The following is a 27,057-nucleotide window of genomic DNA, read 5'->3' on the forward strand; positions in this document are numbered from 1 at the left end:
AAGTATTTCACTTAGTTAAGAGCATTTTTCTTCTAACATAAGTTACTAGATGTTTGACTATAAGCAGCAGAGAAATGTTACTTTATTGAATGATTAACACTCTACATTGAACTATCATTTTATCATGAAACTAATATCAACAGCTTTTACTGAACCTCACAGTAAAGATAATGAGAAATTCTAATATGCATATGAAGACCATCACTTTCAACAGTAGTATTCATAGTTAGTAACACAGAAATAAAAGTAGTAATTTTAAAGCAGTCCCCAAGCCGGGCAGTGGTGGCGCACGCCTTTAATCCCAGCAGTCGGGAGGCAGAGGCAGGTGGATCTCTGTGAGTTCGAGGCCAGCCTGGTCTACAAGAGCTAGTTCCAGGGCAGGCACCAAAAACTACAGAGAAACCCTGTCTCGAAAATCCAAAAAAAAAAATAAAAATAAAAATAAAAAAAATAAAGCAGTCCCCAAAGTCTGGTACCCTCATACCCTTTCAGGAGAATGTAAGATCAAAATTATTTATGTGTGTGTAGGTGCATGTGTATACATACGTATGGAGGCCAGAGAAGAATCTTACTGTCAGTCCTCAGGCACTGCTACATACCCCTTTTGGAGATTATAATCAGATCATCTTCTCCTCTCAAATCTTCCTTTCAAATTCATGGCCTCTTTTGTCATTAATTGTTGTTACATGCATATTTGCAAAATTCATATACTATTTTTACTTGAAAGAATGAGCAACTGTCATTGTTAATGACTGAGTGTCTATGCTGAATTTTGTTCAAAGTAATCAATGCAAGGTGTAAGGCATTGTCTTTAAGGAAAACAATAGTATTTGTTGTAAGGGTTAATTCAATTTTCAGTAATACATTAAAATGTTACAAAACTTGTACATTATAGTATGACTAAAGCAACTGCCAAGAATGTAATTCTTTGTTTATAAGATTAGGGGCAACACTCATGACGAAATGCACCATATGTAGCAGATGTACCATTAGCATGTTCCAAAGGGCAACAGGTAAAACATTCAATATACAACATGAACAGATGAACTGTAATGATAATAAAGTTAGTATTATTGTCTAGTGGTTAGTACCTTTAATGAATAAATAGTTGGATTTTAGTATTTCATCTTAAAAGGATATCATCTTAAGAGCTTTTAAAATACTTATGAGATTAATACTAATTGTAAACTTGACAGGAACTACAATCTCCTGGAAGACAAACCTCTGAGATATGTCCATACTAAAATTTCTAGACTAGGTAAATGAGGTAGGAAGGGCCAGCCACTCTAACTGTGTGTGGCACCATTCCATAGACTGGGTTATCATCTGCATGCATGTCTGCCTCTTGACTACAGGCACAAGATGGCCACCACTTAAATTCCTGCCCCTTTACCTTCCCCATGACAGACTGTATCTTCTAGAACTGAAAGTCAAAAAATAAAATAAAATTCCTCTCTAAAGTTAGAAATGGTATCATAGAGATAAGAAAAGAAACTAATAATACATTACTTTTGCACTGTCTGTAAGGAAAAAAGGCAACACAATCCCAACATAGCAAACAATGCCACAATTTGACAGTCAGTTGCCACCTTCTGCATGTACACATCAGAACAACTGCACAACTGAACAGTGACAGCATTCTCATAAAAGCTACTATTATTATTATTATGAATACTGATATGTGAATTATCTTTAAAATATGCTACTTCTAAGATTTTATCTATTGTTTCTTTTAAATATTTCAAAACTATTTAATTTAATGCCTGATACTGTATAGTTATAGAGCTCAAAGTGAGAGCTCTATGACCAAAGCCACAGGAATGGCTGTGGTAACCAGTCACTAATATGTACTATGCTCCAATGCATACCCAGTGTTTGAACTAGAATATGATTTCAAATAACATTATCTTCTTTCCTCCCACAAAAAAAAAAAACCCACAAAACAAAACTGTTACTAAAGACACCAAGGAATGGAGAGTTAAATATGTAGGAGCATATGTAGGATGCATGTCTAACAGAGATGAAGCCCAGATTTATCTGCAGGATAGAGAAAGGGAAGAAAGGAAAGAGGAGGTAAGAAAACTGCCAGGGGTCAGAGGAGTCAGGGTTCGGTCCTTCTGTTAGATCCTGAGTGAGGAGGCTCAGTGCTGGCAGAAATACAGTCCTATGAGCGGGATGGACACTGCTAGGAGAGTGACCTGGTCGTGTCAGCGTCACTGCCCATCATGGCCTCACTCTATTTGGGAAGCCCCAGGAGCAGATGCTGATCCATGGGGTCTAACTCTATCTTCCGCTTACCACTTTTTTGTGATGCATGTAAGACTGCTCTGCGCACTGGCAACACCATTTTCTGTCCTCTTCCATGTCTACCTTATCAGGCCTATTGCTCTTGTCCCATCCCTGCCCCACTCCCTTTGTCTACTTTATTACTGTTGTCATGGCTCCAGGCTAACTTGTCATGATACCTGTCTTGTTTCTTGTGCTAGCATCTGACATCTCATGGCTCCTGTCTAACTGTCCATGTCTCAGGTCAAACTTCTCAGAACCTGCATTATTACTATTTCTAAATTTCTCAGCAGACCTAGTGACACTGAAGCTGGGGTAATACATAAAGTCATAATATGAGGCCAGAATCCATATTCTAGTAGGAAAGGAACCTGCAGGGACAGCTAACTTGTTCTAGCTTAGCTTGGTGGTAGGCCCTCCAACCAGGTAACCTCAGTCTCTTGGGTCATCCGCATAGTCCTTAAAGATGATTGCATTCTCTGGTAGCTGAGGATGCAGGTCTGCAGCAGAAGCAGAATAAGAAACAAATAGACCAGTATAGTTAAATAGGTTGTAAGAAGGTTGTGAGACTATTGCTTCTCTCTTGTTGTTGACATTACTACCGATACCAAAGGTTTTCTTTCTGAAAGCACAAAATGAGGCGCAGGCTCCTCAGCTGAAATAACTGGGCCTTTCTTTACATTCTACTATTTTTTGCAATGATGGAAACTAAACTCACCATCATTTACTTTTTAAAAGCCACATGAATGGTAGGTTGTCCTGAATTCTGATAAGTAAAGAAAATTGGGAATATACGCTTATACACTCATTAATGTTACTGTATTTTATTACCCATTTTTAACTATTTTTTTGCTCTTTGATCCATCTGTTGGTTTCCTAGAAGCCTATACTTAAAAAAAAAATACTTAAAAATATGTATCTTACATCTACATTGAAAGCAAACTCCAGTCCTAAACTGGCACCCATCTTTCCACTTTACAAGTTCTTTTTAGAAAATTGTAATTGCAAAGTAAGATTTTCCTAACTGAAGTTAAAAAAAAAATTACCAAACCCATATCATCAGCTAAAATTCCTCCATGAACATTTTCTGGTCGTTGCTTTACAGAAAAATTTGTTATTGTGTTATAATATAAGTCATTTCGTTGTTCCCAGAATGGTGGAAGTTCTTTACTGTTCTCTTGTGAAATCATCCAAGCCAGAGCTTGTTTTTGGTGTGGAAGCAATGGGGTTCCAATAGCCTACAAATGCAATGTCATAAAGAAAAACATAATCAGTCTTTACCCTTTTCATATGCAGAACCTGAGTTATTTTCTTATATTATTAAATGTATAAATTACTGAGACAGCTAATAATTCAATACATTTGAAATATTGGTTTATATTTTTAAGTTCTTTATATTTTCTATATATCAACCCTAAAACAGACATGCAGCTAGCAGAGACTGCCCCAATTTCTAAACTATCTTGGCAGTCTGTTAACTGCTTTCAATGAGTCAGTTCCAGAAATAATTTCTTGAGTTTCTGGAATCCTTTTCTGAAATTGAAACTGTCTATCCACAAATGAGGAAATAAAGAAAACAGGCATTTCCAAAAAAGCAATATACAGATAGCCAATATACATGTGAAAGAGTGCCCAATGTCCTTAGCTATGTACTAAGTTATGAGAACAGGTATAATTTTAAACAAACAGAAAAATGTTCACAAGGACTTAGGAAAAAGGGAATTTTTCTATAATGCTAGTGGAAATGTAAGCTAGTGCAGCCACTATCAAAATCAATATGAAGTTATCTAGGAAAGCTACATATACATATAATCTACTGTGAGTGAGCTCTTCCAAGTTTAATCTGGCATTTGTCAATAAATGAAGAGATGAAAAATGAAGCATATTTGCATTGTGCAGTTTTATTCAGCCTTAAAGTACAAACTTATGTGTGTTACAGAAAAATAGATGGAACTGGATCATTATTATTTTGTGGTAAAGGCAGACCTAGAAAGAAAGTCAGACCCACATCACATATTTTCTCTCATACTGGGAACCTAGGGTGTGTGTATGCAAATATCCATATATACATAATACAAACATATTCTTTCTGACATGAAAAACAGAACAAACACTCCATGGAAATACTTAGGAGAGAAAGGAGAAGGTAATGGGTTATGAATATGGTTAAGCTCAAAGTATATTGCACATTTGAAAAGCAAAGTCATTATAAAACTTTATATACAATATAAACCACTTTTTAAAAAAATATATAGGTTCTGTACCTCAGCTGGCTCCATCTCATTAGTTTTGGCATCTTCTTTTAAATCCTCAAATAATTTGTCAAATTCCGTTTTGAGCTACAGTTTAAAAATAATAAATGCTGATTAAAAACAAAGTGAAAATTACATGTAATCTATAGGTTTCAAATCATTTACACCGAATAAGTCAAATGGTGAAGCATACATAAAATAAGTATCTGAGACAGTAAATCACTCACTGAAAAGCATTACAAGGTGATTTTTCTATAGAAGTAAATGTACTCATTTCAGATAAATATACAAAAGAGCTGTATATAGCCTGAGATATAGCCTGCTGAGAGAACATTGGCCCAACCCTCTACAAGGCCTAAAGATACTGAAAGGACAGGAGTGAAGTTTAAGTCCTAAGACATGTGCACAAATGACCCTGCATGTTTAGGCAGAGAACTATTGCCTGTGTCTTATTTTCATGAATCTAGAACATGAAAGAAGTTAAATTACCAATTTTCTCTCTCCCATTAGAACTCTATGATTCTGCTAGCATTTAAACTATTTTGGCAAACTTATTACAATGTCCTGTTAGGGTAAATCCAATATTACGCTAATTTAGCTGATCATTTAAATTGATCTAGTTCAGTTTTAAAGCAATTTACACTGTATGTCTTTACAAAATAGCATATGAATACATAGCAGTCATCTAGAAAACATCATGCCAGCTTAATAGAAGTGGCTTACGATCTGCCCACCGTGCACAAGCTCATGTCCTGTCAACATTCAGGAAAAGTTTATTTGGGAAATAAAAAGAATACCTCTAGTAGATAAACAGATACAAAATGTTTGAATGCTTTAGTCTAAAACTACTGGTGGGCAGTCATAAAAATGTTTTAATGTTATCGTCCAAATTATTTATATTAACATTAACAAACATCATATACATTTTTTCAGAGTAACTTGGTTTAACAACATCCTGGATTACAAATTAGGCAAAATAATTCCAGTAATGTCACAGATTTTAAGTTTTTTAATACTGAATTTGCAATCTTACTGAAGAGCGAGAATACTTTTCACAGTCTAGTGTTTTTTTATTACCACTTGGACATTCTGAAAATTTATATACAAAAATATTACCTATACAATGTATCTATAATTTTCTATATGTATAACTGCATAAATGTAAACCCATCCTCCTTTTCATAGATGTAATTAATCAAAAATATTGTGTCATACAATGTTTATGTCTGTACTAAGCCTCTTTACACAGACTTCCCTTGTCATTATTCCCTAAACAATAGACTAACTACTACATATCTTTTATATTTATAGCAGATAATATAATTTAGAAATTGTTTAAAATATGAGATATGTAGTGATTCTATACAAAAAGTGCTGTGTGTGTGTGTGTGTGTGTGTGTGTGTGTGTGATTGGATAGTTCGTTTCTGTGAATTAAAAGGGATGAGTATAATTCTTATCACTGCTTTTTAAGATTATGTTTGCAAATAAATATCTACATTCTATATGCAATACAGTAGTTTTCATTACAATTTTAACAACACAACTAAAGATCACTAATACCAGCACATACATATTTATCTTGTTCTCTTAAGCAGCAACCTTTATCACTAAAAATTTACATACAGTACAAGATAAAAACATACCTGAGGCAGGTGTGATGACAAACCTCTAATCCCAATATTTGAGTCAGAGGCAGGAAGACCAGGAGTTCAAGGCCATTCTCAGCCACACAGTTAAGGTGGTTTGAAAGAAATTGGCCCCCAAAGAGAGTGGCACTAGTAGGAGGTGTGGCCGTGTTGGAGTACCTATCATAGTGGAGGCGGGCTTTACGTTCTCATACATGCTCAAGCCATGCCCAGTGAGAGACCACTTCCAGTTGCCTGTCTTCCTGCATGACACCATGTTTCACCATGGACTGAACTCCTAAACTGTAAGCCTCCCAATTAAATGTTTTCCTTTTTAAGAGTTTCTGTGGTCATAGTATCTCTTCACAGCAATAGAAACCCTAAGACAAAAATGATTTTGAGGTAAATCTACATGAGACCCTGACTCAAGATAAAAATGAACAAACAACAGAAAGCTTACCTGTTCAGCTGTCATCTGTACCGCAACATGAGCTGGCATATTATATCTTGGTCCAGATCTTCCAGAGACCAAACTATTCTTCGAACTCAATCCTAAATCTACAGTTTCCAAAGAGAAAAAATAAAATGAGCAAATAAAAAGAAATTAAGCACCAGAATAAATGTAAATACCAAACAGTATTTAAAAATGCCATAGTCTTGGGGTTGTAGCTCAGTGTCAGAATAATTGCCTAGTATGGATAGTCCCAGAACTGCAAAGAATATAAAAGTATATAAATGATCTACTACTGAAATATATCCCTAAAGCTAAAAAAAAAATAAAGCTAAATACTAAATCATTCGCAAAAGAAAAAAAATTACATTTTAAAAATAATTGCATATTATTTGAATAAATTCTAAGAGAACAGCAAATTCCTTTTCACTCCCTACTCAACAATTCTTTTTGTTAAAAAAAGTTATTAAAAATAAATGTTTAAAATAAAGAATTAGGTTAATATTGGGGAAAATTAAATAGAGGACATTGACCCTCCTTGTGTACATTTTTTGGTGTGTGGATGAATCCATAATTACAAACATGAAGTTCTGATTTGGACATATAATGGTGGACCAATATGATTAACTATCTCATGTATGAGTGATCTATGATGGCTAGACAGTGACAAAATAAACACATTCATACATTCCTCAGAATCTATCATTTCAATAGAAATATAAAAGGAAACGTCAGCAATTCTTCAAAAGATTTTAAAAAAGGAGTTATAATTTAAAGTATTTTGCAGACATTACGTTAGCCAACCAAACTAAAAGAGACAAATTACAATCCCTGAACCTCACAGTATCAAACATACCTTTCAAGGTGGAACCCAGTTTAAATCCATGTTTCTTCAACTGATCTAAAACCACTTTTCTATTTTCTTCTTTTCCCCAAAAAGTCATATGAAGAGGCATGGTAAAAGCATTATTTGCACCAAAAGGAACTACTCTATTATAGTAAAGGGAAAAAAAATGAAAAACTGAAAGTTATTTTTATACTAATTCTGAATATATTCAATATATCACTCAAACACAAAAATTTAAAACAAAAAGGGATTATCTAAGCAAATCTGAAAAACAGAAAAAGAAATAAAATTAACAATCAGGAAAAAAGGTGTTTTTATAAAAGGATGTCAAAAAAACTTGAGATGATAGGATAAAGTAGTTCACAAAAGACAACTTACATGCAAGATTGCAAAATAAGCAAAATAATGCATATATCTGACAGGATAGTTTTAGCATCTAATGTTCACCAAAAATTTATAAAGGAAAAAGCAAAGGCGATGTTAACCATTTATTTTATCTTCCAAATCAAGTGGGATGAATATTCAAAGCATTAGGATTAGAATATAACTATCCCAAATATTTACAATAAGATCACAAATACTAACAGAGAACAAGTAACCAGAATGAAAAATGAAATTCTCACAATGAGAAACAAAATGGAGAAAAAGCTGGCAGAGAATATGCCCTCGCTAAAGGGCAGCCACTTCCTAAGTCCCAATCAATGGACAACATGTGCCAGATCTATCATTTATCAAAAGACAATTCTTAGTAAGTTCTGCATTCAGAGAGAAAATTATTATATAGATTATCTCGATTTTATTTCCAGTAAGAAATGAATAAAACTCTAAAATGTGCAAGTGAGCTAAGCATGATGGTGCCCATTTCTAATTCTAGTACACTGGAGGCTAAGGCAGGGTTGGGAGTACAAGGCCAGGTTCTAGCAGCAAAACCCCGTTTCGAACAACAGGAAAAACACCCCACCATCAGAAGTTCCTCTGGTAAGGCATACCTGTCATGCAGAATCTGGAGGAGTATGAGGCGGGAAGCTAAGTACAACTGCAAGTTTGATTTCAAGTTTGTTTTTCTCCATGGTAATAATAAGAAAATAAGTGTACAACTGTTTGATAGCTAGATAGGAAAGTCAAAGAAGAAAATTGAACATGTCTGAAAGTACACCAAAGTGTGGTGCCACGACACTTCCAGATGCCCAGGAAATGTGTATATATTCAAAGAGAACTAAAAATCACAATTACTAAAACAAACTCTAAAAGCACATACCCTTCCACTTGTACCAATTTGTTGTCCATGAGAAAGGCCAAGGCAGCTGCAAGATTCCGCTTTAAATGGCCGACCTGATCTCCATTCACATTGTTCACTTTAATTGCATTCTGATCGTAGGGATTATCAGGCTCTCGTTGTAAAGAAACCATCTCATTATTATTTACCTAGTAAAAATAAGAAGATAATAATAATGTAAATATGAACAGTAATAGTTTGATTTCCCTGTATTGTTTCAAGAATACTCATTCATATAAATTATTGTTAGTTTTTCTCTGTATTTTGTTTGCTGGCTTGAGACAGAGTCTCAAACTGGCCTCAAATCTGCTATGTAGCCAGAGACGATCTTGAACTGAAGACAGTACTGAACTTTGATCATTCTGCCTCTGTCTCCTGAGTGCTGAGATTACAATGTGTTCTACCACCCCCAGTTTATATTATGTTGGGGATTGAACCCAAGGCTTGGTAAAGACTACAAAGCAATCTGTCAATGAGCTAGAGGCACAGCTCAAACCAGAAATATTAAAGTATATATTTTAAAATGATTCTTCTACTCTAGTTTTCTAATTTATATTCATTAAGAAGCTAGTAAGTTTTAGCTGGGGTGGTGGCACATGCTTTTAACCATAGCACTCGGGAGGCAGAGTTCAAGGCCACAAGGCCAACCTGGTCTACAAGAGCTAGTTCCAGAACAGGCTCCAAAGCTACCGCGAAACCCTGTCTAAAAAAAAAAAAGAAAGAAAAGAAAGAAAAAAAGAAGCTAAAACTTATTAAAAAATAAGTTATAAGATATGAAAGGTACAGTAAGTCTACCTTGAAGAAGAGAACAATACCTACATTTTCCAAATAGCTAAACTTTGGATATATGTGCCCCTAAATGATTGAGTCAGAGACACATGCACACATACATGTTCCTATTTACTCTATTCATTACAGCTAGGACATGGAAATAACCTATATGTCCATCAAGTGATAAAGAGTGAAAATGTGGTACCTGCATAAAATGGGATTTTATTTAGTTATAAAGAAAAATGAGATTTGCAAGTCAAGAGATGGATATGAAAAACATTATATTGGGTAAAGTAACCCAGACCCAGAGACACAAATCATGTTCTAAATCATATATGGATCTTATTGTCTGCACAATCCAGGCAACCGGAAAGGGACAATAAGGGGTGCTTAATAGTGGGAGAAAGAAGTCAGGTGATATGAAGAGGAAAAGAGGAATAATAGGAAGATTAATTAGGGAGAGGGATGAGAGAGGGTAGAGCACAGGGTGGGCTAGGCGAGACATAATTAACATGACGGACGCATGAAAACAAAAATAACACAGAAATTATACACACACACACATACATATATTTCTACATACTATGTGTGTGAGATGTTTTTCTATGTAAAAGAGTTTAATTAGAGTTACTCTACACAGGGAACTATGCTCATACCTGAAACCCTAGGTTGACAAATTTAAAGTTCAGTGTCAGATATAGGATTCTGGACTTCAAGAAACTCCCAAAATAATACATGATATTGTTTTGGTTCTTGGCTGCCCTCCAGAATTTTATGGTAAGACAGTGTGAAGACACCACACACACTGGCCACAGGATCTGGAGAAATGACGTTGGTCCTGACTTATTCCCTGTTGAGTAGCTTTCATAGGTCAGGAAGGCGCTATGGAGGCTTCTGGGGGTGGTAGTGGTCCTGGGGTTATCAACAGTCTTAGCCAGCTGTGAACTATTCAAATTGGAATAATTACTGAGTGGCAAGAAATACCCTTAGGTACAACAGCGGCATAACTGTAATGGGAGTAACTAACCACTTTCTGTTTGGATTTATTTTTGTTAATGTATGATTTCAATTCATATATGCACATTTATAGAAAAAAGTATAGAACGTATAAGGTAAGTTATGGTATGAAAATTCAATGCATTTTATCTATTTTAAAATAATGAATGCATTACCTAAATACAATACTGTGGGAAAATGAGCTAAATATTTAATCAGCATATATTCTTATTAGTTAACTAGTGTTACAGAGATTATTCTAAGATAAAAATAAGTAACTGTTATGAGATTAATACCTATAACTAATCCTTCACAAAATTAAACTTTAGAAAAACAATATAAATTTTGAAATAGTGCAAACCTGAAATATAACAACTCATGAAGGGATGTGAGAGCCAGAGAGCAGTAAGATCCCAGAGAAGAAAGCATAGATTGCTAACAGGACAAGAGGAAAGAAAATATTTCAAGGGCCAAGACTGGAGTAAAATAACACAAATATAAACAAAGTATTTGGGAAAACATGGTAAGAAAAATAAAAGATAGGGGAAAATAGAAAAATGAAAAATTATAGTAAAAATATTCAGAGTCAGCAGCAGATATAGAGAGTATAGAGGTAACAGCAAACAGAGCAAGTCAGAGAGAGGACGTAAATGAGAGAAGATGGAGTTTCTAAAGAAGAAATAGCTTTGGAATAAAGCAAGCATTTAAAATTATAATCACAGAATTGTTCTGAAATAGTAGGAAACAAATTTATAGAACAAATATCTTAATGAAACTATTAGACTTTTAAGATAATAATAATATTTTTTAATCATCAGGCAAAAAAAATTATAATTTAGCTAAGTGGGAAAAGAAATCCTACCGATATCAAAATCTTCACTAACCATGTGTGTGCAGCATTAGGATACAGAGAAGAAACACGAAACAAGCACTTTATGTTTAGTCAAACACTTAAGTAGAAAATGAAAATTATGAATTTATAAAAACTCAAGAAATAATCGCTCTTCCCTAAGTAATCTCCTGGACAGCACATCTCCTACAACTACTAAACAACATGAGATGTTCCAACATAAAAAATACAGAGAATGAAAAGCAAGACAAAAGGGAAACACAGAATTCCCTCAAAGTATCCCCTCATTAATTCAGTTTATACATACTGAAAAAAATGTTCTGAAACCATCAAGTACTCAGAAGGCTGAGACAAGTGGACCTTTATGAGTTTACTGTGAGTTCAAGGTCAACCTGAATACTTAGTGAGTTCCAGGCCAGGATAGGCTATAAAGTTAAAGCCTGTCTCAAACTCACTCCCCCAACAACAACTGCAAAAAATCGTTTAGCAAGTTTTAACGTAAATATACAAGGGCAAAGGAAAAGTAACAAAACCAACAAGATTCCGCAAAACAAACCTTGTTTTTGACACACAAATCTGTAACAGCCTTATAGTCCATAACAGCCAGAGAGAATATATCAACCCTGTTTTAATCCTGATAAAAATAAGGACATTTTCAACAGAATCCAACTATTGATAACTTATTACATATAATTGTTAATTCTTTTAATGAAAATGAAATGTAAAAACTAATTTTTTTAAATATGTGTTGCATTTTTAGATATGTGTGTATGTTGTGGGGGCTTATATATGAGTACCCATGTGTGCCAGAAGAAGGCACAGACCTCTGAAACTGTAGTTAAAGGGAGTTGTGAATTGCCAGCCATGAGTGCTGAGAAAAGAACTCTAGTCCTCTCTAAGAGCAGCCAAGAGCTCTTAACTGCTGAGTCATTTCTTCAGCCCCCAAACTGCATTGTAAAGAAATATATACTGAACTATACTAATATAAAATGATACATTTACTATTTTTTACAAAAGACCAAAGGAAAAAATAAAGCAAATACAGAAAATACTTGCTAATCTCTGAATCTTATTTTGATTTTATGCTTGAAATTTTCTTGTAAAAAATTAGATATTAGAAATATTATCCAAATAACAAAGATGACCATAATGAAGATTACTGTCCAGAAAAAAATTATATATATATATTCTCAATCTGTCCCTTTTTCTTTCTCTTACACACGTGGGCGTTTGCACATGCGCGCGCGCACACACACACACACACACACATTCAATTTGGAGAATAGAGAAACATAGGAAAAAAAGAACAAGAGCTATTCATATTACAAAAATAAAGGGAGGAATCCAAAAATAAACAATTAACTTATTTAGTAATAACTGATGGATTCAAAGTCACTTTCTAAATTCAACATATATTTTCCACACTTAGGGCAAACCATTTAACCATCTAGATCTTCTTTAGCCATCTCTATCTTCCATTAAGGAAGAGTACCTCGGAAATTATAAGGATCAATAACAGTGTGGGCAAAAGTGCTGTATATACTGTAAGCATGGCAAAAATGTAAAAAATTAGTCAAAGATGGTAAAGGTATTTCTGACTAGCCTTTGAGAGACATATTTCAGTCACTTAAAGTAAAACATTAATTGTATATATCACCATTTAATATAATTTACTGTTAAAACCATTAAGTATACCACAATTTTATTTAGTATCTCTTCATACTCACTACTCCTGTGTAATAGCGTAGTCCAACAACTTGACCTCTCAAAATTCCAAATAAAACACAATCTAGCTCTTCATCACTATTTAGGAAGTCATCTGGAGGGATAATGTCTTGGGATTCAAAACGTGGAAAGAAAGTTGGGTATGAAAGTCTTGGAAAATTTCCATGGGTTCCATACTGGGCAGACTGCAAATACTTCCAATCAGGATCCCTATAAAAATAAAAAATTAAAAAAACAGACATCAAAACCACAGATTTAAGCAAGTATTTTTCAAAGAACAGAATCAAATAGTATTTCAGGCCAATCATTTCCTTCCATTTTATTTGTTATGTGGCAAATATAACTTAAAAATTACCTTGCCTAAAAAGAACTGAGTGAGGAAAGCTACCAGGATAATCTGACCTGTTAAATATTGGAAATTCTTTTCTGGTGAAAACTATATTACATTAAAATGTATGTGATACCTGAAGCTAGAGTTGCATGTCAAAGTTTTCAATGCCAACTAATGAAGAAAACATTTATAAAAATTAATTTTGTTACATGCTTTGTTTTTTTGTTTGTTCGCTTTGGTTTTTCGAGACAGGGTTTCTCTGTGTAGTCCTGGCTTACCTAGAAACTCACTCTGTAGAACAGGCAGGCAGGCAGGTCTTGAAATCAGATATCTGCCTGCCTCTGCCTCCCGCCTCCTGTGGAAGGGTGGTTCGACTATGAAAATATTTTCAACATAACACTGCTTTTACTCCTTCAGAACAGAATACATTTTAACTCAGGTATCACAGAAAGCTAACCTATGCACCAGCTTGTTATTTTAAAGGTAACTTCGATCTTAAGGATAATTATTGCAGGAATGGGCATGAAAACCATTAAAGATGATTAAAAGTTTGCTGGAAGCCTCCTAGACGTTGTCATTCTTCTAAAAGCACACGGAGCTATCCTTTGCGAGTTTTCCTTTCAGTTCCTCTGTATGTTAGCACGTCTGTGCACATTACTGTGAGACACCAGAGTCGGGCTGTCTCGGAGACGTTAAAACAGAAATTCCTAACAAAGCCTAGAGCACAGAGGGTAGCCAACTGGGTGGAGCTTCGGATTCCCCACAATCGGTGAAGATTTCCCGAAGTGCTGGCAGCAAATTCCCGAGTTGGCCGCGAGCCGCAAGCGACCCGCAGAAGGAACAGGAGCTGCACCTACGGCCCGGGAGGGGAGCGCAGAGCCGCCGGCCTCCCGCCCCACCCCCTCAGCCCTTCACCTCGTGGACGGCCAGGACATGGCGCCGGGCGCGGAGACCTCGGGGTACCCCTCAAGCCGCTTGAAAAATCTCCTCAAGGTTCCGAGACCCAGACACCAGGAAGCAAACCCGAACAGCGAGGCTCGACCCCAGAGAGAGACTGACGTGGGTTGATTTAGAAGTCGACACCCACTAAGTCCAGCAACAGGCCGAGAGGCCAGTGACGTTTTGTGATCAGCACTACGATTGTCCAATAGAAACGAAGAAACTGTGACTACTAACCAATAAGAATATGAGACGATAGGAAGCTCCGCCCCATGCTGCAATTCAAAGGCAATGGGAATGTCCGGGATGTTCCATCCGGGTTTTTCTGCGACCCAAGGGCGGGAAAAGTTCGAGGCCTCTAAAGTGAGCCACCTAGCTTAAAGTTCTGTGCCACACAAAAGACTTCTTTCAACCACTGCTCCAAAACTCTAAGGATGTCCCCTTAGGTCCGACTCTCCCTAGCCCGCCGTATCTAATGGAGTGCCTAACAGGGTCTCTCCTAGGAGTCCTGAGTAGGATGCCCACTATCTCTCTGCCCCTTCCTTTGCTACTCCCTGGTGTTTGTTCCGAGTAACCTAGGAATATTTCTAACACGAGCTCCCTGCTCCCTGCCCACGCAAATCTAAACAAGCCAAATTAAGAAATATCCAGGTTTAAGGGGAAATCTGCCCTCTTGGGTGACCCCGAGGGGGAACCTGGAAGCTGCAGGAACAAGACCCCCAGGAGGAAGAAAGGGAGACCACAAGTTCCTCTTTTGGGGGATCACTTAAGTACCCTGGGGAGTGGTCCTGACCAGGGAGGGGTCAGGACCTGGCCTGCTGGGATTTGAAGTCCAGACCAGGCCTAGGGGCTGGGATAGATGGGAGGGGCTGGGGCCTATGCTCCCAACTTGACATTAGGTGTATACGAGATCCTGAGTTCTCAAAATCCGAGTGAAAACATAATTTACCTTCCCCACCTTATTTTATTGTGATTAAAGAAATGTTCATCCCTTTGTAGAAGAAAGCCATAAAAGAGGACAACTTTACCACTCTATTGCTGAAAAATGGCAACCATGGTCCAGCGTTGATGTAAGGCGAGGTGGCAGCTGTGGCCATTTGTGTTTTTCTCAGGAAAATGCAGGTTTCCTGGTTGTAAGTTTTGAGTCAGTGAGCTCCAACTAGTACGGGTCAACGTTTTCTATGGGTTTCCCCATCACCACCTGGATACCTTTGCTCATGTTATCGCTCCTCCCTCTCTTCAATAGGATTCCGTGAGCTCTGTCCAGTGGTGAGTTCCTCAACTAACCATTCTGCATTTGCCTTTCGGCATCTGTTTCCATCAGTTAATCGATGGAAGTTTTAAGAGCTCATGTATATTTCACCTTTTTAGGCAGATCTATGTATGTTACCTACTTTCTCTGGGATTGTTTGCTTTATGCCTAATATTCACTTATGAGTGAATACATAACGTATATCTCTTTCTGGATCTGGGTTACCTCAGTCAGAATGATATTTGCCTTCAAATTTCAAGATGTTTTTTAATTGCTGAGTAGTACTCCACTGTGTATACGTACCACATTTTTTTATCCGTTCTTCAGTTGATGACATCTATGTTGTTTCCAGGCACAAGCTATTACATATAATGCTTCTATGAATACAGTTGAGCAAATGTCATTGTGGTATGAGTGTGCCTTCTTTGGGTATATGTCTGATAGTGGTATGGTTGGGTCTTGAGGTAGATTGATTCCCAATTTTCTGAGAACTTGCCATACTGATTTCCAAAGCAGTTGTAGACGTTTGTACTCCCACTAGCACTCCCCTTTCTCCACATCTTCTCTACCATAAACTCTCATTCAGTGTTTTTGATCTTAGTCATTCTAACAGGTGTAAGATAGTATTTCAAAGTTGTTTCGATTTGCATTTTCCTGATGGCTAAGGATGATGAACAATTCCTTTAATATCCTTCAGCTATTTGAGTGAGTTTCTTCTGTTGAGAATTCTGTTTATATAAGTACCCCATTTTTTAATTGGATTCTTTGGTATTTTGGTCGTTAGTTTCTTGAGTTCTTTTGTATATTTTGGAGATTAGTCCTCTGATGCGAGGTTGGTGAAGATTTTTTTCTCATTCTGAGGGCTGCCATTATGTCTTGTTGACTGTGTCTTGTCTTACAGAAGCTTCTCAGTTTCAGTAGATCCCATGTATTAATTGCTGTTCTCAGCATCTGTGCTACTGGTGTTATATTTAGAATGTATTCCCCTGTACTGATGCATTCAAGGCTACTTCCCACATCCTGCTCAATGGGGTTCATTGTAGGTGGATTTATGTTGAGGTCTTTGATCTTTTTGGACTTGAGTTTTGTGCATGGTGGTTTATATGGAATTACTTTCATCCCTCTACAGGTTGACTTCCAGTTATACCAGCACCATTTGTTGTAGTTTTCTTTTTTCCACTTTATATTTTCAGCTTCTCTGTCAAAAATCAGGTATTCATAGGTATGTAGATTAATATCAGGGTCTTCAGTTTGATTCCATTAGTCTACCTGTCTGTTTTTAATCCAGTACCAAGTTGTTTTCATTATTATAGCTCATAATAGAGTTTGAAGTCAGGGATGTTGATGCCTCTAGAAATCCCTTTATTGTATAGGGTTGTTTTGGCTCTCCTGAGTTTTTTGTTTTTACATATGAGGTTGAGTATTGTCCTTTCAATGTCTGTGAGGAATTATGTTGGGGTTTTGATATGGATTGCATTGAATCTGTACATTACTTTTGGTAAAATTGCCATTTTTACTATGTTAAACCTACCTATCTAAGACCATGAGAAATCTTTCTGTTCTCTGATGTCCTCTTCAATTTCTTTCTTCAAAGACTTAAAGTTCTTGGCACACAGGCCTTTCATTTGTTTGATTATAGTTACTCCAAGATATTTTATGTTGCTTTTGTCTATCATAAAGGGAGAAGTTGCTCAGATTTCATTCTCGGTTTATTATCTGTATATAGGAGGACTACTGATTTATTTGACTTAATCTTGTGTCACACCACATTATTGAAGGTGTTTATAAGATATAGAAGTTCCCTGGGAGAATTTTTGGGGTCACATGTACAATATCATCACATCTGCAAATAGCAAAAGTTTGACTTCTTCCCTTCCAATTTGTATACCCTTAATCTCCTTTTGCTCTCTTATTGCTGTAGCTAGGACTTTAAGTACTATATTGAATAGATATGGGGAGCCTTGTCTTGTTCCTGATTATATGGGATCACTTTGAATTTCTCCCCATTTAGTTTGTATTATTTATGGATTTGCTGTATATTGCCTTTATTATGTTTAAGAATGTTCCAGGACCTTTATCCTGGAGGTGTGTTGGATTTTGTCAAAGGCTTTTTCAGCATCTAATGAGATCATCATGTGGTTTCCTTCTTTCAGTTAATTGATATGGTGGATTACGTTGGTGGATTTTTGTATGTTGAACCATCCCATCTTCATCTCTGGGATGAAGCCTATTTGATCATGGTGGATGATATTTCTGATATGTTCTTGGATTCAGTTTGTTAGTATTTTATTGAATATTTTTGCATCAATGTTCATGAGGGGGATTGGTTTGTAATTCTCTTTCTTGGTTGTGTCCTTGTGTGGTTTGGGCATCAGGGTAACTGCAACCTTGTTAAAAAAAGAGTTTGGTATTGTTCCTTTTGTTTATATTGTGTGGAACAATTTAAGGAGTATAGGCATTAGCTCTTCTTTGAAATTCTGATAGAATTCTGCACTGAAACCATTTGGTCCTGGACTTTTTTTGGTTGGGAGGCTTTTGATGACTGTTTCTATTTCCTTAGGGGTAATAGGTCTATTTAATTGTTTATCTGGTCTTGATTTAATTTTGGTATGTGAAGTACAGGTTTTTGAAGTATAACCTGAAAATTCTCTGGATTTTTCAGTGTTTGTTGTGATGTCTGTAATGGTCTGTCCTGTCCCTTTAAGAAACAAGTCCCACCTTCCCAGTCCCCCTTCCCAGTCCCCCGAGACTCTTCCAGCCTGAATTCCTTCTTTTCCATCTCTCTCCCAAAGAGGAACCTTCTGCCTCTCTCCCTTCTGCCTACTTCTCCCCTTATCCCTCCTTTCTCTCTCTCTCTCTTTCTCCCTCCCTCTCTTTGTTCTTCTTTCTCCCCTTCCCCCTTTCTCTTTCCCATCCATAACCTGCTAAATAAATAACCATTCTCTCTGCGTGGTGTGTCTCTGTCTTTCACCCACACCCTGCCTGGGTGGCCCTCATGACCCATTGGCCACTTGGGAAATGGCAGTGTTTTACCAATGCAGCTCCTCCTGGCCAGCTGCCCACTGCTGCCACTCAGGGACCTGTAGTGTGGTCTTGTGGCCCACTTCTCATGGCGGACATTCAGGGACCTGCGGCATTTTATTTAAACCATAACAGTGTTCCCATTTTCATTTATGACTTTGTTAATTTGCATATGCTCTCTAGCCTTTTGGTTAGTTTGGGTAAAGATTTGTCTATCTTGTTGGTTTTCTTGATGAATCAACTCTACTCTCTGTCTCATTGATTTTTGTATTATTTTCTTTGTTTGTGTTTTATTTATTTCAGCCGTAAATTTTATTATTTCCAGGCATCTACTCTTCCTGAATGAGTTTGCTTCTTTTTGTTCTAAGACTTTCAGTTATACTGTTAATTCATTAGTGTGTGATTTCTCCAAATTCTTTATGTAGTCACTTAGTGCTATTAACTTTCCTCTTAGCACTGCTTTCATTGTGTTTAGCTATGCTGTGCTTTCATTTTTGTTAAATTTTTGGAAGTCTTCAATTTCTTTCTTTATTTCTCCCTTGACCCAGTGGTGGTTCAGTTGAGTGTTGTTCAATTTCCATGAGATTGTGGATTTTCTGCAATTAATGTTGTTGTTGAATTCTAACTTTAAGCCACGATGATCTGATGAGATACAAGGAGATATTTCTTTTTTATTTTAAATCTTCTGAGGTTTGTTTTATTATCAATGGTTATGGTTTAGATAAAATAGTTAAAATGTCACAGTTCCACAAGAGGCAGCAGCAGGCCAGGAGGAGCGTCCAGTCCCCAAACAGAGGCCTCTGTGGTTCCCAGGTGGGTGGGAGGCAGCAGGTAAGTGACCTCAGCTGGCCAGCAGGGTAGCCCTTCCCATGAGGAGCCTGGGTGAGAAATGGATACCATACAGAGACAGTTTATTTAGTGGGTTATGGAAGGGAAGGGAAAAAGGGAGAGAGAGGGAAAAAAGAGAAGGGGTGAAAGAAAGGGGGAAGGAGAGAGAGAGAGAGAGAGAGAGGGCTCAGAAGTTACCTCTTCAGGAGAGAGATGGAAAGAGAGAGTGTGTGCACTTCCCTTGGTGGATGGGGTAGGGTTGGGAGAATGCATGGCTTCTCTTAAAGGGATAGGATACCCAGGTGACAGAAAAGTCCAGCACATTTTAACATTCTCTTCTCTTTCTTAAAATAAAAAGGCAGGAAATTAGGCACAACAGGTTAAAGCAGATTCTCAGGACTGCTTCCTGCTTATTTGTCAGCATTGTCCTTGGGGGTACCTGATAAACCTGGGTGCTGGTCACATCCTGGGGTAGATGGTCACTTTACTCCTGTCCAGGGTTTGTGCTACTGAACTGTCTGGTGTCTCATGGAGCTGGCATAGTGTTGGAGAACAGAGGACAAAGTTAAGTTTAGGAAGAGAAAAAAAATTTCTGGACCAGGGAATTGAGAAGTGTATATCTGACATGTTTAAGGTGGATTTTTTATTTCGGCTCCCTGGAACTGACAAGAATTCTTTGGATTTGTGAAAATATAAGTTTTAGACTTCTGTCGCCTGGTTGCGCTACTGCTGCTCATGTGTCTGCTCCTCCCATGTGGGACTGCATGGCATACCACCACTGTTCATGCTTCTTCTCCTCCCAGAATAAGATAGTTCTTAAGTGGCTTGTGTGTGTTCATTGTCTTAAATAATGATGATCTGTGAACCAGCAGTGCAATGAGGGCATTTGAGGGTGGGCTGTTGGCATGGCATCCTGGGAAACATCAATGTCAACAACAATAACAAAACAGAAGAAAGAAACAGAAAACAATTTACTTTAACAGGATTGAGAGGCAAATACCAGGGAACATGGCCTGGGAACACAGGTTCAGATAACCTTAAAAGCTATATTCCCATTGAACTTGTTTTATGAAGTTTTGTACTAACAAAACAAATAAAGTTGTAAATCAAGACACTTTTCAACTACATTTGGTGGGCCTGTTAGGGAGGTGAAAAAAAAGTATAACAGAAAACATTTGTTATAAGCCTAAGGAGCTGACGTTATTCTTACCATTTTAGTTTATTGAAAACTAGTGCTGCTTGTACATTCCAAATGATTTACCAAATGGTCACAAAATGTGTTTAGTACAGAGGAGGACAATATATGGCTATCAAGGAGGCTAAAGTGTAGCCAAGATTGTTTGGCTCCAGGATTGCAGCTTTCTAAGCTTTGCAACATCATTGTAGCTCTAAACAGTTAATCAGCCTTGCAGAAGATTGATTTGAAAGTGAATCATCTTTTCTGGAATTTTTGAGCATCTTAAGCAGGCTTTCTTCTACTATAGCCCTCGCTGATAGAATCTGAAGCAATTATTACATGTCTCCAACAAGAAAAGTGAAGATAATGATGACATTTTTTTCAAACATTGTACTCTCTTCATGATATATTATGGTACAAAGGGCAACATTTGGACTTTTTTAAGTAGGAAATATTGAATCCTAAGGCCTATTCAGTGTAGGCAAGCTCTCTACCAGAAAACTATGTTCTCAATCTTTATTTTACTTATATCTTTGTAACAAGGACTCAAAAAAGTTGCCCAGGCTTTGCCTTAAAATAAATCTATAGTCTAAGTCAACTTTGACCCTGAGGCAGAAGTCTCATCCTCCACAGTAGCATGTATTATCAATCACAGTTTATTACATTTTATATGTAAAATTAATAAAGCCATGCTCAATAAACTAAAAGATAAAATTCTGTATAACATGATTCTCTCAAGACTTAGCATCTTTTTCTACTTAAAACAAAAACATAAACCCCCAAATAAAGGCAACGAACTGTCAATTTCAACATCATTTTTCAGCCAAAAAACCAATGTATTTACTCAAGTAATCATGTAGAAAAGAAGCTCTCTACAAGCTTCTTTTGCCAAAGAGGCTGCCATCATTCATCTATAGACAACATTATCACCTGAGGATTCATCTGAATACTGTACTCAAAATGTCCACAACAATGCTTCTTAGCTACTGCTCAAATTTATGCTAATGTGAGATGTCTTTCTGTATATGTGTTGCTTTTATTGGATAATGAATAAAGCTGTTTTGGCCAATGTCTTAGCAGAGTAGAGCAGGTGGGAAATCAGAACAGAGATATATAAAGAAAGCAGAGTCATGTTGCTGTCAAAAGAAACAGACACCAGAACCATACCTACATAAGCCACAGCTTTGTGACAGTACACGGACTGATAGAAATGGTTTAATTTAAGATGTAAGAGTTAGTTCATAAGTCTGAGCTAATAAGATGAACAGTATTGTAATTAATACAGTTTCTATGTGATTATTCAGGTCTGAGCAGCCAGAAAACAAATGAGTAGCCTTTGTCTACAATATGAAAATGAATATATTTGTGTTTCTATTGTATCTATGCATTACAAATTACCATATAATTTTCTAATTATGCTATTTATTGCCAAATGTCTAAAATAAATAAGATATGTGGCCTTCTCTGGGGCTGAGATTATCTAAAGGAAATACAGAAGAGTGTGATAGAGCAAGACACCCAACAATTTCTTGTAACTTCAGTATGTATATCCCTGCATGTATGAACAAAATATTTATCACACATGCATTCACATACCCACAAAAAACATACAGAAAGAGAACCATTGAAAATAAGAAAAGAGAAAAAATGTTATTTATAACTTTTTTCTTACATACATACATTCCTTGAGAAAATGCTGGAAGAATAAAAAAGGTGAAGGAAAATTAATGCTGACTATAGTTTCTTCTTGGTTAATTAGTATTGATTTTAATAATTATCAGAGCCCTTAGGCCCCAACAGGAGAGCAGACCCTGTACCTCACCTGGGTAGCCCCATAGTGCTGACATTGCTGGCAGGCCGTGATTGTGGGAGAGCTGGCCCTAAGTCCCTTGTCTGCAAGGTGGTGTTCTTAGCCCCTTGCCACCTGTGGCAGGGTGGAAGAGCTCACCCTGAGGTCATGAGAGCAAGAGAACTTCATCTACCTCTCAGCAGCTGCAGCACTCAAGAGATGTGACTCGGACCCTCATCTGCCATACGGTGTTATGAGCAAGGAGGAGATGCCCTCTATAGTTGTTTGGTTTCAGAAGTTGTTATAATCTGTGAGAATTTGAAAATTGGGTGTGACATCTGTGGCCATTGAGCTGTACAGAGGCCAAGCCATTTGTAGTTAGATACTGTGGGACAATGGTCTTGTATTCTATCACTTGTGTTATTTTAATAAAATTCTGATTGGTCAGTAGCCAGGCAGGAAGTATTGGCAGGGCAACCAGGCAGGAAGTAGAGGTGGGGTGACAAGAACAGGGGAAGTCTGGGAAGAGGAAAGACTCAGTCTGCAGTCATAACCAAGATGCAGAGGAAGCAAGATGAGAATATCTCACTGATAAAAGGTACCAAACCATGTGGCTGACACAGACAGGAATTATGGGTTAATGTAGGATGTAAGAGTTAATAAGAAGCCTGAGCTAATAGACCAGCCAGTTTATAATTAATGTAGACCTCTGTGTGTTTCTCTGGGGCTGAACCAATCAGGCAGTACAGAAACCTCTATCAACAGTAAGATAGTGAGTGTTTAATGAAATCTCTGACACTGAGGAGGAAAAGAAAAAGGGTGGCAGACAGAACTGAGTGAGGATTCCAATATCATATAGGTCCAGAAGGACATAAGGAAGCTGTAGGACTTAGAGTCCCATGAGGGTGTCAGGAAAAGACAGAGTAGGCAGCTCTTTTGGAGAGGTAAGGGAGTTCTAGAAATGGGTTGAAAACATGTGGGGAGAAGAAAAAGGAGGAGGAAAGAGTGGGAGAGAGAAGGGTAAGGTCCTCATGACAAGATTTTCCAAATCCAGAGCATCTCCAAGCAGACTGAGAGACCTGTCAGAAATGTCCCAAATCACAGAGGAGAGACATCCCTTTTCCATGTGATGGGGCCAGGAGGGTGAAAGGAGTATCCTAACATAGTGGTGGATGTGGCTTTTATAGTAATAGACAAAACAGGCAGCTCTGGGCTCACACCCTGTAGAAGAAGAGAGAGCAAGGGTAGGGAAAGACAGTCTTTTCAAGAAACAGCACCCAAGATGACTTAGCAAGTTCCTAAGCTAATTCAGATTCCCAGAATAATGGTGGGGAAGTCATGGCTTACAACATATATACCTATATCTATAGGTATATATAGATATATGTGTGTTGTAAGATTTATGTGTGTGTATCTTTCTAAGATATATATGTGTGTGTTGTTATATATATCATAGGAGAGTCAAATCAGCAACTTGGTTCAGTTAGGAGACTGGGTCCCTTAGAAAGAGGTCCACTTATGCCCCATCCCAGGTTTCAGTACCAGATACATAAAGTGAGAATAGGGCTGCTTCGAGGTATGGTTAAAAGAAAGGTTCCTATTGTATATAAAAGTCAAGGTAAGGGAGAGAATGTCATGCACTGAACACAACCAGCAGAATAGACTTGGCGAAGGGGGTGGAGAGAAGGAAGACAAAAGAGAGAGAGCAACAAGTGCATAGCAGAAGTGTCAGGATTATACTGGAATCAGAAACTGGGGGAAGGGAAGCCTATGAGCTGGAGAAGTTTAGTGTAAGATGTGGGCCCAGTTAAAGAGACAGGATGCCAGTCTGAACTCTTTTGTAACAGATATTTGCAATGCTGAGGAAGCCTGGAGGTCAGCATGCCCTTTGGTATGCTAATAGGTACCAGAGCTGGCCATTAGTCCCAAATTTTTGTTTGTTTGTTTCTGGTTTTGGATGTAACAGCCTCTAAATCCTAAGGACAATAAAATTAGAAGACTGACTTTTCTGCGCCAATTAGCAGAGTAAAAACTAAATGGGTGAAGAGAGTATAGAGAGGGAAATAGAGGAGCCCTTTGAAGCTGTAGTTACTTCACACACCATCAGTTTCCATATCTATGAATAAAGGAGACTGGAAACCTCAGTTCTGGGGCTTGAAGTTTTGCAGGCACCTTGGTTCCTTCTCATGGACCTGTTGATACTGCTCAGTGTTGTGGAAACTACCCATCATTTTGAGAAAGTCTTCAGGAAGGAGACTTCTACAATGAAGTTAATGTTTCATTTTTGTTTCTAGGGTGTTGCTTAGTAGCCCAGGCTGATCCACTAGATTAACCGTCCTGAATGCTGGGATTATACAAATGGACTGTACCACCACACCCACCTTTCCTACATTTCCAGAAAGTTCTTTTAGGATATGTAGTACTAAAAAAAATTAGAAATACATGTCATTTTGTGCCATTCATTCTCAATACATTATGCAGCTTAGATATCCTGGAGTTTGGCTCACACAGAGAATTGAGAATAGAAACTCCAAGATCCAGGGCCTGCACTTCCCACAGAGCCTACCCCCACTAGAAAGCCTGCTCTCTCAACAGAGCTTGCCCTTCCTGCATAGCCTGTCCCATCTACAGAGCCTACCCTCCTTAAGCTGCTGAGGAAATAGATCCAGATTTGTAGCAATTTCCAGAAGGGTTAACAACATCAATGGTCAGCCTGGTGTACTATTTATACCTGTATAATTCACCCAAGTTTCTCCAGCAAATGCAGTGTTGTAGGAGGAGGCCTCTTGTTTGTTCCCGGCTGCTTAGCCCTGAAATAATCACGACGGTGTTCAACATGGGAAGCGAAGTTAGCTCTTTTCAATTTTTTCCCAATGTCAAAAAAGCAGCCCTCAGTCAATCAATACATACATACACACATACGTGCATACATGCATGCATACATACACATTTTCTAGAATTGTTATAATTATTATACTATCTGGTTTATTAAATCTCCCAAAATAAAGGAATTCAGACTGCAAGTTTCATCTATACAGGGTATATTTATGAACACTAGACTGATCATCAGGGACATTTTTCTCTTTCCCTTCTATTATCTGCCGATTTAGAGGAATGTTTTGCGAAATGCCTGCAAAGTGTTCATGATTCTTTCATTCAATACATATCTTTTTTTGTTAAGCATCTTAAAGGATTTGCCCTTTCCAACAAAACCATTGTAAAATCTACAGTATTTCAGATCAACTCTGGCGTGTTCAATCTAAGTTTGGAGGCATATACCTACTTCAGGTTTTGCAGCTCCATCTTTCAGAAACTCAAATGCTATGGGAAAACAAGAGTGAAACCATGAAGTTGATCCAGGCACAAACCAGCACATGATCCAATGAAATACATTCAAGCTTCCAGATACCCGTCCAGCCAGAAGCAGTAAAGTGAAAATTCAAGAGAAGAACCCAAGGTATCCGCACTCGCCCACTGCTGTGCACCTAACTCCACCCGCACAGCCGAACTCTGGGCGGGGGCAGAGCGCTCACGTGATCCGGAGCAGCTTGCTTGCTTGCGGAAGCCGCTCTGCTGTTCAGTTGCCAAGATGGTGCAGTTGTACAACCTGCACCCCTTTGGGTCGCAGCGGGTAGTCCCCTGCCAGCGGGAGCCGGAGCAGATCTGCTGCGGCGGGCTGGACGCGCTGTTCGTGGCTTCGGGCTGCAAGGTGGAGGCGTTCGCTGTGCGGGGAGCAGAGTCATGCCAGCTGCGCTGCGCCTTCTCCACGCTGGGCAGGGTGTTGCGTATGGCCTACAGTGAAGTAGGTGAGGAACGGCTTTGGGGCGGGGCTCTGGGTGGGGAAGGGGCTAGAGCTTCTCCGCTGCTTGCCGCGGGTCAGGCATTTAAGTGCTGAAGGCGCTTTGTGCAGTTGTCATAGCAACCACAGATAGGCAGGAGCGCCCTGGTGGAGTGCTTGCCTAGTTTGCCTGAAGCCTTGGGTCTAAGCTTCCTCTCTGAGGTTGTTCAACTAGTAATCTCAGCATCTGGGAGGTGGAGGCGGGGGGGGGGGGGGGGGGGGGGGGGGGGGGGCGGTGTCAGAAGTTTAAGGAAGTCCTTTGTTATTTAGTGAGTTCCAGACTAGCCTCAACTACAGATAATCTAGTCTCGAAGCAAAACAAAAAACACTCAACATAGGCATCAGCCTGCAGGGGCAAGGAAATGCTGACGTCTTGAATTAAAGGCCTGTAGCTGGGTACAACTTATGCCAAACCCTTAAAAAAATATGAATGTAAAAATTCTCCAACCTCACACAAAAGAAGAGGGAAAATGATACCCTGGAGTTCACGGTATGCTCTCCTTCAAAAAATATTCCAGATCATAGCCAGCCCTTCTATATATTACTTATTGATGGTTTGACTTTTGCAAATTCTTAAGTGTGTGTGTGTGTGTGTGTGTGTGTGTGTGTGTAAAACAAAGACATGGGCTGTATATTTACACAATTTGCCTTACTCTTTTAAAGGGAGTTTTATTCTAAAATTTGAAGCAATGGGTGATGGGTGGTTTTCTTGCCTGTCATTACTGTTGATTCCTGGGTTCCTTCCATTGCAGTAGCTCTGCCTAAGAACTATTTAGAATAAATTATAAGAATAAAAAAAAAA

The 27,057-nt window shown here is 38.0% G+C and overlaps 2 protein-coding genes across 3 annotated transcripts in view; one reads left to right on the forward strand and one right to left on the reverse strand.

Annotated features, from left to right (window-relative positions):
- The window catches only part of Hltf (helicase like transcription factor), a 61,376-nt gene extending 46,929 nt beyond the window's left edge, over window positions 1-14,447 (reverse strand). The window contains exons 1-7 of the mRNA XM_041659201.1: window positions 14,327-14,447; window positions 13,083-13,290; window positions 8,721-8,887; window positions 7,472-7,605; window positions 6,625-6,722; window positions 4,551-4,625; window positions 3,333-3,524 (exon numbers count right to left, since the gene is read on the reverse strand). Coding sequence (XP_041515135.1) covers window positions 3,333-3,524; window positions 4,551-4,625; window positions 6,625-6,722; window positions 7,472-7,605; window positions 8,721-8,887; window positions 13,083-13,290; window positions 14,327-14,346 — 894 coding nt within the window. The 5' untranslated portion in view covers window positions 14,347-14,447. The remainder of the gene's footprint in view (window positions 1-3,332; window positions 3,525-4,550; window positions 4,626-6,624; window positions 6,723-7,471; window positions 7,606-8,720; window positions 8,888-13,082; window positions 13,291-14,326) is intronic.
- An 11,525-nt stretch (window positions 14,448-25,972) lies between these two features.
- The window catches only part of Hps3 (HPS3 biogenesis of lysosomal organelles complex 2 subunit 1), a 60,115-nt gene continuing 59,030 nt past the window's right edge, over window positions 25,973-27,057 (forward strand). For both annotated transcript variants that reach the window (XM_041659135.1, XM_041659136.1), the window contains exon 1: window positions 25,973-26,223. In XM_041659135.1, the coding sequence (XP_041515069.1) occupies window positions 26,007-26,223 (217 nt within the window). In that variant the 5' untranslated portion in view covers window positions 25,973-26,006. The remainder of the gene's footprint in view (window positions 26,224-27,057) is intronic.

This window comes from Microtus oregoni, unplaced genomic scaffold, assembly GCF_018167655.1.
Source record: "Microtus oregoni isolate MIOR12 unplaced genomic scaffold, Mior012 000010F_ref0000083, whole genome shotgun sequence".
Classification (NCBI taxonomy): domain Eukaryota; kingdom Metazoa; phylum Chordata; class Mammalia; order Rodentia; family Cricetidae; genus Microtus; species Microtus oregoni.